This window comes from Trichosurus vulpecula, chromosome 8 (genome assembly GCF_011100635.1).
Source record: "Trichosurus vulpecula isolate mTriVul1 chromosome 8, mTriVul1.pri, whole genome shotgun sequence".
NCBI lineage: Eukaryota > Metazoa > Chordata > Mammalia > Diprotodontia > Phalangeridae > Trichosurus > Trichosurus vulpecula.
The window spans coordinates 195,171,824-195,188,352 of record NC_050580.1 but is presented as its reverse complement, the minus strand read 5'-3'; the positions used below and the strand labels follow the sequence as shown (position 1 = coordinate 195,188,352).

The window sequence follows — 16,529 nt, the reverse complement described above, 5'->3', positions numbered from 1 at the left end:
TATTAGTACATCTTTCTGACGAAATACATTGTTTTCTCTCATTCTGATCTCTCCCTTTTGCATTCTCGCTCTTTGGAATATAGTAATAGAAGAGCCTGACTTGATTCCAATGACGTTTTAGGATTTGTTTCAACTTGTGTCCTACCTTCAGTGAGTCCTGAAAGTTAACGTCCATTTCCCTTCATGTTGAAAAGGGAAGAATGATGTGTAGTCCCTTCGATCTTTACTTATACCATGCTCTATGAAAATTGTTCTTTTGTCAGCAAGTATAGCTTGATTTTTGGTTGAAATTGTTTAACCAGAAATTTAGATTATGGATGTGTAATTTTTTGATTATTTGATATTTGATCCTTTTGACAAAGCATTCTGGAGTTCAGAAGCTTGAGTTCACAAGCCAAAGAAAAGGCACTGGGAAACTTATGAGACTGAGGCTTTTAAATAAGGCAACTCTGGCTTCTTGATTACCTGGTTCAGTAAGCTCCCACTCTTGTGTCTAGCAGGTATAAGCATGCAGACACGGTAAGGAGGAAGTTCAGATTTAGGAGAGTTTTCAAGGCAAATTTACTTCCCTTTGTTTTGTAGTTCCAATTAAAAGTGAAGGGCCTGGACTATAGTTGTGTTTATAGACATGAGAAATCCTCACTTGTTACCTCAAGACCTCCAGAAGTCTCTTGAAGCCACCTGCTCTCAAATATCACCCTCTTCCCCTACCTGCTCTCAAGGAGCACCCTCTTCCCCCCTCCTTTTAATACACAAACACATACACACCCCAAGTATACTAGTGTCTTGGCTTTAGAGGAACCAGGAATAAGAACATCTGCTTCCAATTAGCCTAAACTACCATGCCTGGTGTCTGCTGTTTGCTTAAAGGGCAATAAACCCCCAGCATTCATGGTAAAGTAATAATAGTCATAAATGTACAGTGGTGGGCCGGGAGCAGAAGAAAGTTCTTAGATTTAGCTGAGCCTTCCGCCCTCCCTCCCCTTGCAATCTAATCTCTGTTTATAATGTTGTCTCATGCAGCATGGACGGTTAAATCTGTAAACATGGGTAATTATACTGTGGTATCTAGGGGTAGAAGAGTTGTAAATAACCCTGTGCACATTTGGGGCCAGACATCTTCTTGAAGAGCTCTTCTTGGCCTCTAGCTATAAGTATGGGTTTCTGAGAAGGAAAGGAGTGTGGGCCTTCTTCATCCTGAATAAATTTGCCAACCTATTCATGGTGGGAAGGAAAATATTTATTTTTTGTTTTTGCTATTGTCTCAACTCTTATGTGGAATTGAACAAATTAGGCCTTCTAGCCTTTGCATTGAAGCTTGGGAATTAAGAACAGTTCTTCTAAATATGACAGTAGAAAAAGCTTTCTTAAGACCGTTTCGTTGAGGAAATAAGTTGGCAGTCAATCCTACAGGGTTAACAAAGAACTGAGGCATCACTTTACCAAGCTTGGATCTTTCACGCTTCTTAGAGAGATAGTACAGGAAGATGCCCATCTTTTAGACTAGATGCACTAAATGCTTGAGGGAATGTCCTATGATAGGTGCTGTAATTTGGGAGCTTAATGAAGCAAGAGACAAGGCTAGATCATATATGGCTAAGAGGGGTGTGTATATCCATTTAGGGAGCTGGTAGCTTGATACTTCATGCTTCAGTTCCCCCAGCTTCTGAGCAGTCTAGAAGGCAGTTTGGCATTAACGAGACAGGTGATGTCTATCAAGGTTACTAGTGGCTTGTAAAATAAAGGATTAGTCCTGGTAGAAATAGACATGAGCAGCTTCTTTTTCTTTTTGGCCCCCATAATTGCATTACTTAAGCACTCACTTCAAGCCTTTAAGGAAATTAAAAACAACTTGCTTGTGTGAGCTGAGATGTTGATTATACCTCCTGAGTTGACGTGGCATCCAATGATCTCTCAGGTATCCTAATTCCTAGCCAGATAAATCAAATACAGTGTGTTTCAGAAAGTTTTTGTCCTGAGTATCTCCATGTAGTCAGAGTAGTAAAGTGCAGATTTGAAGATTACTGTTGATTGAGAGTTGGCAATAAATTTCTGAAAGCTTGTTACCATGAGAGTACCTGGAAAAGAGGGTTATGTCAGGCCTAGGAAAACTTTGAATTCCTCCTCATGTTGTCCAGACTCCCTGCAAAATACGCTGACGTCCCAGCCTTTGATTTTTCTTCATTTTTGGATTTCTGCTATTACTAAAAATAGCAATGGTGATTATGGTTATTAATAGTAGCTAAAATTTAAATAGTGCTTTGAGATCCCAAAGTATTGTATAAACATTAGCTTATCTGATCTTCACAACAACCTTGTGAGGTTTCTTGGGGTAACAGTTGGAAACAGGATTTGCCCCAGTGGTGTGTCTCCTTACTCCAGCACCAGTTCTTGACCTGTTTCTCCTGCTGCCTCTCCTTAGAGTATTTAATTTGTCAGAGGGTGAAGAATTACCTACAGGTCTGAGCTCCAGACTGTTACTCCTTTAGTCTCCATAGCAGCAGCCACACTCAAGGTAAGGTATAGTAAGGTTCAAGTCACAGGTAGGGGTCGCTGCCGGCAAACTGCCAGTATTGCATTTAAACTCCGAGGCCTAATTTCAGTCTTTATTTACCTTTACTAAATTTTAGTGAAAAAAATTTAATGATTTGGAAGTCAAGGAAATTCCTCTTCAAGTTAAAAGAGTAAAAGTGATGAGTTACTATATGCTACTGAAAGGGTTTGTAGGGGGGACCATTTCTGTAGATCTTCCTGAAAAGGGGTATACTTGTAGTTTTGGTGCTTGGCTGTAGGTGGCACTGCTATCCAGCAGATCCTGTTGTGATCTATCTCTAGATTAGAACTTTATTCTGTAGTTTATTCTGTAATTTATTCTGTAATTACCCCCAGGGCATCACTGAATGTTCAAATCCACAATGATGCCAAATAATCCCGTAGCCTATATAAGCTTCTTATCTAATGTTCCTGAACCCTAAGATTTAGTAGGTAGAAGCCTAGAAGAAATGGTCTTTGAAAACCCCTTCAACCCATATGTACAAAAGTACATACAGCATCTGTTTTTTTTGTGGTGGCAAAGAATTGGAAACTGAGGAGGTCCCCATTAATTTCGGAATTGCTGGACAAGTTACCGTGTATCAGTATGATATCAATACTGTTTTACTATAGGAAATAATGAAGGGCACAGTTTCAGAGTAACCTGTGAAGGCATATATGAATTGATCCTGAAAGAGCAATTTGAACAAGAAGAACATTTATTGTAAAGACAGTTTCTCTTAAGAGACTCTTATCAACACAATGACCAGCCTCACTACCACAGTTCCTATTCATAATGAAACTTGCCACTACCTCTTGATGGAGAACTGATGGACTCAGAATTCAGATTGAGACCTTTTTTTTTTTTCACCTGACCAATCCAGGAATTTATTTTGCATGAGTATACATGTTTGTAACAAGCTTTTGTTGTGTTTTTCTTTTCTTACATTTTCAATGATGGGGTGGAGGGAGTGCTGGTAGAAAGGAGAGTGGAGGTAGGGAAAACTGATTTTTGTTTGAAAATGGGATAAAATTTATTTGAAAGTCCATTCAATCCTACTGAAAGGTATGGAAGCTCATAGAATAGTAGAAAGTTCCTCTACCCGACTCAGACTTTTTATTTTATTAATAGGTAGAAATTATTAATCCACTTTATTGGACTTTAGAAATTTACTATTGCCCATGGTCCCTTATTCTCATCCCTCCTATGGAAGAGGACATAAGTGTAAAATCTGTTTGAGAATTACTGGGAAACATTGTTTGAATCAGTTATCTACTGCACAGAATGGCCCCTCAACCGTCTATCAGCCTGGGCAGTAATGCTCATGGGCTCTGGATTTTTATAAAAGTCAGTCTTGTCTCCTAAAACTGGCTGCTTATCAGACACTTCAGCCAATCAGATACATAGTTGTTTGGCTCAGTTGTGCCTTCCACTCAGTCACTTGCAAAGCATTGAAAATTATGATGGGAATGGTCCAAGTTTGCCAAGGAAGGTTAAAGCTTATGTTCCTGATCTGACAGAATCACTTTGCCTAGTTGGGTGAGAAATTTCCAATCTATTGGTGTATGTCTAGTGGAAAGATAGGGAGTTGAACATACCCAAATCATACTTCTGCTTTAGCCAGGAAATGAACTGACTCGTCTACTAAAGGAGGGGGCTGCCTCCCAGCTTGAGGTCCTGAAAAAAAGACTGGCTTTCTTATCTTTTGTCTCTTCCTCTTTGTTGTTTCAGTAAACAGCCTGGTAAGGGAGGTGAAAAGTGTCAGCACAACTGGATAATTCAGCTGTAAAATATTAAAAATAAACTGGAGAAACAGCAAGTCCAGCCATTGACCTAAGAGAGCATTGTCAAAGGCAGGATCGCTAAAGGAAATTGGCAGAGTACACAGAACTAGAATTTGTTTAATTTTTTTAGGATGTGAGCAGGCCAGCACTATGAGGGGACAGACCTCTCACCTAAGGAAGCTCAAAAGAAATAATTATCAAGGGAAAATTGAGGTTGTCAGAGGGCAGGATTGGTTACTTCAGTTCTAACTCTGCGGGATGAAAACCACCAGCCACAGGACTTGTCCATAGTGGTTTTACTTGTAAATTTCAGTAAGAACAAATTGTGGAAGGAATGAATGAACCATCTTGTGTGTGTGTGTGTGTGTGTGCCCTTTTCTATAGGTTACAGCAGTGCCATTGGATTCCTACTGCAATGACCGAAGTGCAGAGTATGAGCGCCGAGTCCTGAAAGAAGGAGGGAGTCTGGCTGCAAAGCAGTGCTTACTAAATGGAGCTCCTGAGCTGGCTGTGGATTGGCTGAATCGACCCTCTCAGTTTTTCCCACAGCCACCAGGAGGGTTGTGGAGCATCAGGCCTCAGAATGGCTGGTCTTTCATCAGGATTCCAGGTGGGCCTTGGATTCTTTTCTGGAACATGTCCCCAACTTTGAGAAGGGATTTCTGTTTACTCTTTTATTCCTTCCTTTTCCCCCAATGGGAATAGATAGTTACCATTTTGTCGGTATCTCTTGCAGAAATAAGGCAGAATTCCTTAGAACATGGAAATTAGCCTTGCACCACCTTTGTCCGAAGGAATATGTGTGGCTCACAGTAAATACGTCTTTATGAATATTTATCTAATATCTATACCTAATGAAAACTTAGAGGCCCAAGTACAGGTTCTTATGAGAAAAAATGTAATGTCAATCTTTGCTTAAATTTTTATTGAGGAGTCCACAATGAATGGAGTGTGCAGAAAGCTATCTCACACTTTACACAGGAGTATTAATAAAGCACATATAGGAATTCCAGTGCCAGTGCTATGTGTAGTTAGGTTGCGTGAATGAGAATGTCGTCATTCAGCAGATTCCCTGGCCAGAGCAGCATAAACAGTGTCCTGCACGAAGCCCTAGAGATCTGAATGATAACAAAGAGGAAAAACAGGGTGTTCTGTGCCAGAATGCTAGCAGATTCCCAGACCCCCTGGGGTCAAGGTCAAGGGTTTACAGGAAACTAGGTTTATAGGCTGCTTCAGTGGAGTTCAGTCAGGCTACTTGTAAGGACACTGCATACAGATGGGGGTAGACTAGGTACCTCCTCCACCTGCTAAGAGGAGACTTAGAAACACGGCAGAGTTGGCCTGTCCAGCCTCTAAATGGCAGTATGAATTAGTAAAGTTAAACTAGAGCTTCATTTAGCATTTGAAAAGAGACTTGTTTCTTAGTTTTATTAGACATCTTAAGAGACTGTTTAAGAAAGGTGTTCTATGGAGAGGACTTCAGCTCAGTAGACTTGCACTCCTCCACTTCATTGCTTGGTGGCATTGGGCAAATCATCTGCTCTCCCTGAACTTCAGTATTCCCATCTGTAAACTGAGGCTGATATAGCCTGCCATCCCTCTGTTCTTGGGAACATAAAATGAGTATTTGTATAAGTTGTCAAAGGTTTAAAATTTGTCTTTGTATCTGTTTTGGAACCTAATGCAGTATGTTGCCCATGCTTCAGAAATCTCTAATTTCATCGATATAAATACTTGCACTGATATAGATTACAACTCCTCTTTGTGTTGTTGGATGTCTTCATGAACTGCTATAGCCAAAAATTGAATCCCCCGGTAGGTAGCAGGCCTTCTAGTGAAGGGCCAATCTGAATTCACCTAGACTGGGGCTTAGAAGGCATTTGGTTCCTACCCAGATTGGTTCAGGATTTACCACAGTTCATTTGGCTTAGTTTTTGAGATTTCAGGGAGGACATCACACATAGTATGTTCTGAATGAATAAAATTCATTTAGAAAGTGTTAACATAGATGTAAAGTGATATTATTTTCTTGAGTGCCCAAAGCCTTTTCTTCCCATTTCCCCTCAGTTCTCTCAGTGATCCCAGGGCTCTGTGTAACCTTTGTATGTCCGCCTTTTTTAGGCTTTGGGGGTTCTTTGGAATGAGAGGCAGCTTAGCGAACAGTTCACATGGGAATTAGGCAGCCTTTAAAGGCTGACTTAAGACACATGAATGCTTTGATTTATGGAGTGCAGGTGGAAGTGAAAAGGAAAAGCCTGAGCGTAAAGGTAATCAAACTACAAGTTTGAATGACAGAGTCCAGTAAGGATGAAAAGCTGAAGAGGCTGAGAGTTATAGATGAGTGCTGAAAGAAAGCAGTTTCTCCCTTCCCTTTTCCCTGTACTCCCTCTTTGACTCCCACGTTCCCATTATAGGGGTAACAGTTCCATTGCTGGCGCTGTGGGAATCTCTTGTGGCTTTTCCTGTTCTTTGAAAGAAAAATGAGCCTTGTTTAAATGGCAGGAAGCGTCTGAGTTCTTTTAGCATCGATAAAAAGTGCCGGCTTCACTGGCTGTTTACTGTGAGAGCCAACCAGCTCCTCACTGATCCTATTGTGCTTTGCAGACTACCAGGGGGGTCGTTGGGACCTTAGCTTTATCTTTCTTTCCTCTTTACTTTTGCATTTTCTATTTCCTTGGGAAGGGTCAGAATTTCATTAGATTCACTGGGAGGCTAGCCAGAGTCTCCTTAGGCTCACAACCTGAGTGAATCTCCATTTTCCACCAGCAGCAAAATCTACCATTCCCTCAAAAGAAGATGGAGTGCTGTTTAAAATGTGGCCGTTTTAATACCTTGGGCTGGCCCTCATCCTGTTCTCTTACTGAGCCAAGACCTTAATGAATGGACAGTAAAACTTGTAGTTAGTGGAGACAACATAGAGTTATTAGCTAAGATAGGATAAAAGATTTTTGAGAGGCATTTGTGCCCTGGTTTCATCTATAGAATCAGCCTGTCATGTTGGACTGACACTGTGCTTCTGCAAGTTTATTGCATGCCTCCTCAGCACCAGATGGGGCTCTTCAAACATGAAAAGTTGCTTAGTGCTTGGAAAATTTTAAGTAATGGGTACCAGGTCCTACAGACCACAAATAAGTGCCACCATTTTCTACCTTGGAACTTGTTCAGTTGCACTGTCAGCATTTTTTTTTCAGGTCAGGTAATAGCTTTTGATTTCTGGCTAGCATACTTACTGACCTGTGAATTCAGTTTTATTTTGTAAGTTATATGTTTTTTAGGGCTCGAGTCTTGTCTATCTTAGAGATTACTTGTAGGAATATCTCTTAGACATATATCAGACCAAAGAGTAAAAATCCATTTCAACCCACATCCTCTCATACAATGCAAGTCATCATTACTTTAATATGGACATTGTCTACTGCCCCTGGTTACACCTTTAAAGGTTTCAGTCATACCCTCGCCTGTCTTTGCAATCCTGGGTATTAGTTCGTGTGTGTGTGTGTGTGTGTGTGTGTGTGTGTAAATAATCTTAAGGGGAAGGAATGGCTAGAGAAAGGTCTTGAATCTTGATTTAGTGATGACTTTTGGCTTTTTTACTAAGTGTGGACCCAGCAACGTATAGATTTAAAATATCTCCTCCTTTGGCTGTGTCTGAACAGAAAGAAGACACTAGTTGAAGATCTCTGTGGGAAATGCCCTCTAGACTTCTAATTCAAGGATAAGAAAATTCTTGTGCTGTGTTTAGGTGTGGGTGTGGGTGTGTGCATGTGTGTGCACAGAATCTAACATCTTCAAGCTCTTTAGCTAGAGCTATTAGACACTGGTCAGAGAAGGGAACCAGGGCAGTCCAATAGAGTTGGATAGACCAGTGAAACCACAAGAAGCTCAAAGTTGTTAGGAAATAGTCTGTTGCCTGAACCAGGTAGAGAGAGTATACATACAGGCTTGTCTTGGGGGCTGCCAGGCAAGAGGCTGGCACTGAGCTTTGCCCTGCAACATTTTAGTAATCAAAGCAAAACCAAGAAAAGAACTTTAAAGATGTTTACATCAGTGGAAGCAGGAGGGGCTGGTGGAGGGAAAGATGGCCCCTGGCAACATTCTGAAGGTGAAAAAAGGCAGGCTTATGGTGCAGAGGAGTCAACATGCAGGACTTCGAGTAGCTATGATTTGTGACAGTACTGTCAGCACATCCGTTCAGTTTATACAACAATTGTACACTTGGCAAATAGTGGTGAAAATGAAGAAATTAATACTGAGAATTGTTGGGTTGTTCTCAGTAATCACCCCCACTTCAGTACTGAATTTTACAACATGAGTGAAAGCTATGGACTCAAGCCCAGATGTTGAGAGTGGCTACTGTGTTTTTCTGAACATTCCTTTTTCTTTCAGGTTGTAATTATCTGTATAATCTATCCTTCCTCTCTATACTCCCCTTCTAGTCTCTTCCCGCCCACCCCCCCATTGGCAGCACATTGTTCATGGCATGTTTATGGACCCAGTCTACAAACAGGAAACCCTCCTTCCTGAAGTATGATGGCTGTTGAGTGATGCTAAAGAATAGGAGATGAGAAATTGAGATTTGGTTGTTCTTTAAAATTCTCTAGATGAAAATACTTCTTCAAAAGAATTTGGAGGAGAGAAAGAAGCTCCATGTTAGTGGGTGGACGCAATTTCATTTCATGTTATCTCAGAGATAGTCCTTCTAACCCAACCAAATAAGTCTCTGACAGCTGGTAGCCATTAGAGGTCCCATGGGAATCAGGGTGACAGCCCCAGTATGCTTGTCAAATTACATCTTAAGAGTAATTATCTTTGTTAGGTAAGAAAGCTGCCCTTTTGGAATCTTTGAGTTAAGGGAAGAAAATTTCTATCTGTTGGTATATTAGGGTGTCTGAGAATGAGTGAGGGAAGTATTTATTTCCATGTATTTACATGATGCCAGAATATAAACTATTTAACCATAAGACTTTGTTTAACAGAAGTAGATGTCTGGAGTCAAAAGGATAATGTTATTTGTGACAAAAGGGAGACAGGTTTTTAGGCAAATTAAACAACACGGCAGTCATGGTGTACAGATGATTTTGGGCTTGGAATCAGCCAGCCTTACTAGCATCCTCTGAGTGAACCTGAGAAAAGTCAAGGAAGCTTTCAAAGATCAGGGCATTGGGCACTGCAGGTATCCAGCAGGATAAGAACCTACATGTCGTCTTTTCCTTTTAGGAACTGTATTGGTGGCATGGGCAACGGTGCTTGGCATTTTTTCCTTCAGAGCACACTCCTATTCATTACTTCTTTGCAATAACCCTCCTTATTATAGTGAACTTATCTGCAACTAGGTTTGCAACCATGGATTTCTCTACTTCTCTTAAAGAGTGTCTCCCCCCCCCCCCCCATCCCCTTTTTCTTCTTCCCAGGCAAGGAAAGCCTCATCACTGACAGTGGGAAGCTGTATGCCCTTGATGTTCTCCTGACTCGGCTCAAGTCTCAAGGACACAGGGTCCTTATCTACTCCCAGATGACCAGGATGATAGACCTATTGGAGGTAGGAGAGGACATTGGGGACAGGCCAATTTGTCATTTTGCTTGTTTGGATCAGGTGTGTATGGCCTATTTTGGCAATGTTATGAAGCCCCCAAAACTCCTCTCTGATCTTTAGGAGCATAAAGAAAAAATAGAAGTTCTTAGTTAATGTAAGATTGTACAAGGGAACTTTATTTTATCCATTACGTTTGTGCAGAAAAACACATCAATCCTCTGCCCCTTGTCTGACTTCCAAATAGAATCAGCACCCGAGACTGTTCCTCAGAAGTCCTTTGAACTTCTTTATGGGAAAACTTAAGTTTTGGCTGGCTCCTTAATTTAAAATTAGAGAAACCTGCTCAGCCTGGATTGCTAGGGTGGAACTGTGGTCCACCACCAACGTGACACATCTGCTTCTTACAACTCTTGTTCTGTTAAAACTCTCGTTATTATCTTCTAGTGACAGAAATGTATTCTTAGGGACAATGCAGAACAAAAAGCAGGCAGCAGAGGAAACTAAAAATGAAGACAAATCAAGATAAGCCATTCAGATGTAGACAGCATGGCTGTTGGAAAATCACTGACATAGAGGCTAGAGCAATGGGGATCAGAAATATAAATGTCCTCATCAACACTTTTATTTTTTTGACTTTTGGATCAAAGGGTTCGATCTTTAATGAATGAAAATCAAAGAGTAACAGTAAGAAAGACTTCTTTGCTCTTTGATTTTACTGAATTTAACACTGAGTTTACTTAGATTATTAAGCAGCAAAAGTTGAAATCTGATTAGTTATAATGAACAATCTTGGTCCTGGAGAACTGAAAAGGAAACCTCCCTTCCCCTCTCAGTAGAGAAATAGGGACTCAAGATGCAAGTATGATATTGACTGTCAAAAAATGGTCACCACTGATTTGATTTGCTTAAGTGTTTTTCTTCCAAAAAAAGATTCATTATGGGGAGTGGGATATTAAGAGAAAATAACTAGTGTAAGTAAACAAAGGGCAATCAACTTTTTAAGAATTTTTTAAGATCAATAAATTCAATAACAAGTTCCTTTTAAATTAGCTAACAAATTAAATTACCAAGGTACATAACAAATTACACTTACTGTCAATTTAGTGACCGTGTCTTAGATACCATATAAACTAGCACACAGTGTCTCTTAAATAAGACCAGGGTTCTGGCCTATGCTATGAGTTGCACATTTTTAAGCGATAGAAGGATATTTTTAAATCACTTTTCATGCCATAGTCCTCCAGAATTGATTTAAGCTAAATATTTTTAAGTACTGGTTTTATTAAAGGTTTATTCAAGATCAAAAGAATGGCTACCAAAGTCTCTAGTATAGTTCCACAAAGGTGATTCTTTTGTCTAGAACAGTAGAAGTTGCTCTACAATAGTGAGCTTCCTTTTGAACAAACCATTCTTGTCACTTAGTCTATCATGTAGAGGGTTGGAAATGTAATATTACAGCAATCTGCAGCTATCAGGAGTGGTGGTGATCCATTTCAGGGAATTTAGGGAAATGATAGTAGACTCTTTCCAAAGTGGAATCAAGACCAGGTACAATCCAAAAAGTAAGTCATAAAGGTTTTAAAATTGGTTTAAGTATTAATTGTAGGAATAGGACACAAGCCCAGCTCATACTCTTCTGATTGTAGAAGTAATCCTAGGCATGGAAATGAACGTAAGTAATTAGTATAGAACTGGTTCCCCATTATATATAGTGTACTGCATGCAGAAGAAGCTCTGTGTAGCCATAGAAATATTCTACTTTGGAGCCCTTGGATGTGGGGAGAATGAAGGCTCCTGAATGGACAAGATACTGAGCTCCACACTTGCACCCAGGCTCCAGCTACCTGTAATCTCTTTTATTTATAAACTAGCTTCAAAGACAGAAAATTAAGGCAACTTGAGAATCTTCTGGGTGATTACCAGTACTTTTCTTTGGTATCTTTGGATAATCCTAAATCGGGAAGACAAACTACATGGCCTGAATTTCACAACTGATGGTGTAGTATAACTGTCTTTGACATTCATCCCCAATGCTGAAGCGAGAAAATATTGCAACTTTGATAGTCAAGAGCATTAATATCCATATATCCCACCCATCTTTCCCATGAGTTTTAGTTCCACATCACCATTTGTCTATGGAATGTCTGAAACTAAATGTTCCAGAGACATCTCAAACTCAACATGCCCCAAACAGACCTTAATCTCTCCCTACAAACCAGCCCCTTTTCAAACTGCCCAGTATCTGCAGAAGATATTACTCTTGTTCCAATTTCCTAGCTTCATAACCTCAGCATTATCCTTGACTCTTCAATCTCCCTTATCCCATATATCTAATAATTAGCCAAATTTTGCCATTTCTACTACCATAGATTCTTTGTGCTCACACAGCAACCACCCTAGTAGTGGTGCCTAGATTATTACAATGGCCTCGTCAGACTTCCTGCCTCATCACTGCCTACTCCAATCCATCCTATGTACTGCTGCAAAAATAATTTTCCTTAAACATAGATTTGACCATGTCACTCCCTAACTTTATAAATTACTTTTTAAAATGCTTCACCACCTGGCCCCAACCTATCTTTCCAGCCTCTGTAGACAATCCCTGTCATGTCTCCCCGTGCCTGGAATGCACTACCTCTTCACCCCGATTCAAGCCTTCCCTTCCACAGAAGGCTTTCCTGATATGCCTTCTCATTCTCTTTCAGTATATCTTTAATTACTTTGTATTTGTTTATATTTATTCTCTTCATCTTGTTTATACTTATATATGTATTTGTCTCCCTCATCATGTAAAACCCCTTGAGAGTAGTAATTTTTTGATTCTTTGTATTCTTATCCCCAGTACCCAGCATAGCACCTGGCACGTAGCATTTAATAAATGTTTATTGATGTGGTCATTTGTACGTTTTACTGAAAAATCTAGTAACTGTTCCTTATGAGACTATGATCTGATTTCCACAGAACTCCATACTCCTTCAATATGCAATTCCCTAAACATTTGTTGATATATTAAAAAATAGTTTAGTCAATTTAGCCCTATTTCTCATTAGCGTTCTTCTGTTAGTATAAGAGAGTCCTTCCATGTTGGTTGGTTAGTAGGACAGTTAGCAAGGGAAATGGAGTATAACAGTACCCAGTACCTTGTACATGCTTAGTGTTCAGTAAATAACAGTTTGCCGAAATGTAATAGCTCCTTCTATAAAGTGATTTCTTAGTTTGTGGTACTTGATAAAGTATGCAGTCGTATTGAGTCCCCACATTTATCTTGAAAATGAAGTGACATCTACAGTAGAGGCTTCATATTGTACACATCTCTTTCAGCTGTAAGTCGAGGATTGTGCAGTGTCAAGACTAGAGGTATGTTGTCCCTAGAGTTCATTTATCTTCAGATAAACTTCAAAATCAGTACCTGTGCCTTGCCATTCTTTGTTCTTAAAGTCACTATTCTCAGAATTTACTTTCACTTTTGATATTCTGTATCTTCAATATCAAAAGACAGAGCAGTTAATTATTCTGTATAACATATGTAGCTTTTATTCATCCATCAGTCCCTTCCTTTTCATCTTGATATGTGGGCTTAGCTTTAGCCTCACTGTCTATTTCAGAAGAACTTGAAGACAACCTGCACAGGGGTGGGGGACCTGCAGCCTTGAGGCCACATGTGGCCCTCTCAGTCCTCATTGAGGCCCTTTGACAGAATACAGAGTTCACAGAAAAATCCTTTTATTAAGGGAACTGTCCTACACCACTTTTAGTATCTGTACTTTTTTTGTTGTTCTTTCAGGCAGCTCTACGAAGTGCACATTTTTGTCCTACCTCCTGGACATCTAGTGAATGCCCTGCACATCCTTCTGGAATAACTGGACCGCTTAGGCCTTTAAATGCCAGAATTTACTTTAGACTATACTTATATACCAGTACGAGGATAAACTTCTCTTCCACTGGTGATTAAATAATGTTTCTGAACCCTAGTGGTGGCAGCAGAGTAAAGTCTTTCTATTTGCAGGCTCTCTAATTCTTGGTGTGTCCTAAGAGTGTAGGAAATTAATAGGTAGAATTTGACTGATTACCAAATGTTAGCAAATGTAACAATTACCTTTGTTATTCCTGAGTTCACATTTTTTGAGCACCTACAATATCATAATTGGAATTAGGAATGTTCCTACTCTGGTGACTTTATTTTTTCCTGCCATCGTTTAGCAGGTTGTTACTCAGTGCCAGGAGTAAACAACTCTTACAGAGTGTTTTATAGTTTCCCAGGTTGAAATGGATGCATCTTGAAACAAAATGACTCAAAATTGAATCCAGAGATTCACAGGTAACAACCACATTTAAGATACAGGAGATTGTTGCCTATAGAGTCACCTGCAAAAATGCTGTATCTTGGTAATAGAGGATTCATCCCAACTGTGTGTACCTCTCCTCTATGGGCCTGACAGCTCTTTTGTTATACATGTCGATTTTGGATCTGAATAAATTGGAATGCTAGGTTATCCCCCAAAGTATATGTTAGGTTTCAAAGCAAATTTGGGTCACTCATAGCTGGGGTTTTCTTTGGGGTTTAGAAGTGACAGAAAGAAATCCATCAGCTGAGTGTTCAGGGTGAAAGGTGAAGCATAGAGTGGCCTTGAGCCTATCCAACAGCTTCACTTATCCTGATTAAATAAACATTATTTCCCATTACAAGATTACATTCCTGCATTGCTCCAAAGGCTCTGATCTGGATAAGGAAAGGATGTCTGAATGTATCCCTCACTTTGACAAACCTAGGTGCTGTTACCTTGACTGACTGATTTGCCCTGAGGGACATAGGGAGGAACCTGCTTTTTATAAACAGACCTCTTAGAGCCTTAGGGTTAAGTGACTTGCCCAGGGTCACACACAGTCAACAGGAGTTGAACCCTGCTCTTGGCTTTGAGACCAACTCCCTATGCTGCCTCTTTCATATATCATATTCAGATGCTCATAATACAGTAAAAAGTCTTAAACTACAGAAATAAAAAGAATTGTTATAACCTAGACAGTTGTTTTATTTTGACTGTTGTTTAGGGCTTGAACACCTCAGGGAAAAAGAGGGTAATGAGCTGCACAGATCAGCAGACAACTTGACACTACTGATATCTGTTGTTGACCACTACAACTGAAACTTGCTAAGTCATGTCATACATACTACTTAGGAAACCTCCCGTATGTATTTAGGGAAAGGGATGAGTAATATTTCGTTTCTTTTCTCTTTTTGCCACTTTTAACTCTTTTTTGCTCCTTTTCCTAAATGCTACAAACTCCCCTGAACTGGAAATATGATTTATTTTTATGAAGTGCTCATGCTAGGGAAGACCAGACCACATTAGCACAAGATTTGGGGGCTGATGGGAGAATGGTAATGTCCATCTTGAAGTTATCTCTGTGCAAAGATCTTCTGTCAAAATAGATAGTCTCTAATTAACCATGACTCAGCAGCAAGGCAGGTACTGATTAGACATTGGCTTTGAAGTGAATACATGCAGTATAAACGAAGGACCGTGTTGATTCTTGATAGTTGGGAACTGTTGTGGTGGATCTTAAAAAAAATCTGGTATAAGGATGGGTGAAATTTTTATTAAAAATAGATTTGCAAGGTTATTGATAAAAGTACTTGATACTTTGTCTTTTTATAAAATGTGTTGAATTTTACATTTTCCCATTTATAAAATCTGTGGGATAGATATTGAGTATAATCCTTGAAATTAACAGTTGAAAAACTAAGTGTTTCCAGGGAGTTTTCTTTCAGAATGGATTAAAATGTGATCATGAGATTATTCCCTTATAAAGTAAGAAATCAAGAAGACTAGTCTAGAAAGGACTTTGATATAGTTGGAATTTCTTAAAATTTTCAATCTAGAATAGGGTTCTTAAAGGTGGTCGAGTCTTGACAACTTTGTTTCATACGTGAATTAACTGAGAGACACCCAGAGAGGCTAAGTGACTTGCAAAGAGGTCACATGGCTATCTGGTGGAAGAACTAGACCTAGAATACAGATTTTCTGGCTCTGACATGACACTAGAAAACAGCTGAAACTTTTGAAGCTTATTCTTTATCCCAGGATGCCATGATTGTGGTATGAAGGCAATGCTGTAGTGTAATGAAAAAGCCAGTGAACTTTGGAGCCAGGAAATCTAGGTTCTAATTACAGCTCTACAACTGAGTGACTTTGATTCTTAACTTCAAGCCTCAGTTTTTCTCTTGGATAAAATGAGCAGATTAGACTGGATGAACTCTTAAGGTCTCTTCTTTGTCTAACATTCTATGTCTCATACCCCTAAATTTTTTATGTGGACTGTGAAGATGGTTAAATTCTAGCCAGTTCCTCTCTGATTTTTAATCTCTTTTACTCCTAATGTCTAGTTTCTTCTTGTTTTTTGAAATTGTTTACCAAAATGGAGTCTAAACTTTACTAAGCCTTCTAAAATCCCACTGATCCCCTGGGTGGGAAAGCAAAGGCTTGATGGAGTGAAGAGACGGGATTGACTTCTGTTGCCTTAGTAACAGACTCTTCTGCCATCAGATTGGCTTCATTATTGCCCTGGGTTAATAGCCCCGGTGCTGTTCTGACCTTGCTGGCTAAGTGATATTCACAGCAAGGTTTCCCAGAAGGTTCATTCATAGGTACTCTCTTGAGATTAGTCAGCTCTACTTTAA

The 16,529-nt window shown here is 39.7% G+C and overlaps 1 protein-coding gene across 1 annotated transcript in view; it reads left to right on the top strand.

The window, feature by feature from the left end:
* INO80 (INO80 complex ATPase subunit) overlaps window positions 1–16,529 on the top strand; it is an 84,202-nt gene that overhangs the window by 44,894 nt on the left and 22,779 nt on the right. Inside the window, exons 25-26 of the mRNA XM_036734420.1 lie at window positions 4,702–4,927; window positions 9,729–9,856. Of these exons, the coding sequence (XP_036590315.1) occupies window positions 4,702–4,927; window positions 9,729–9,856 (354 nt within the window). The remainder of the gene's footprint in view (window positions 1–4,701; window positions 4,928–9,728; window positions 9,857–16,529) is intronic.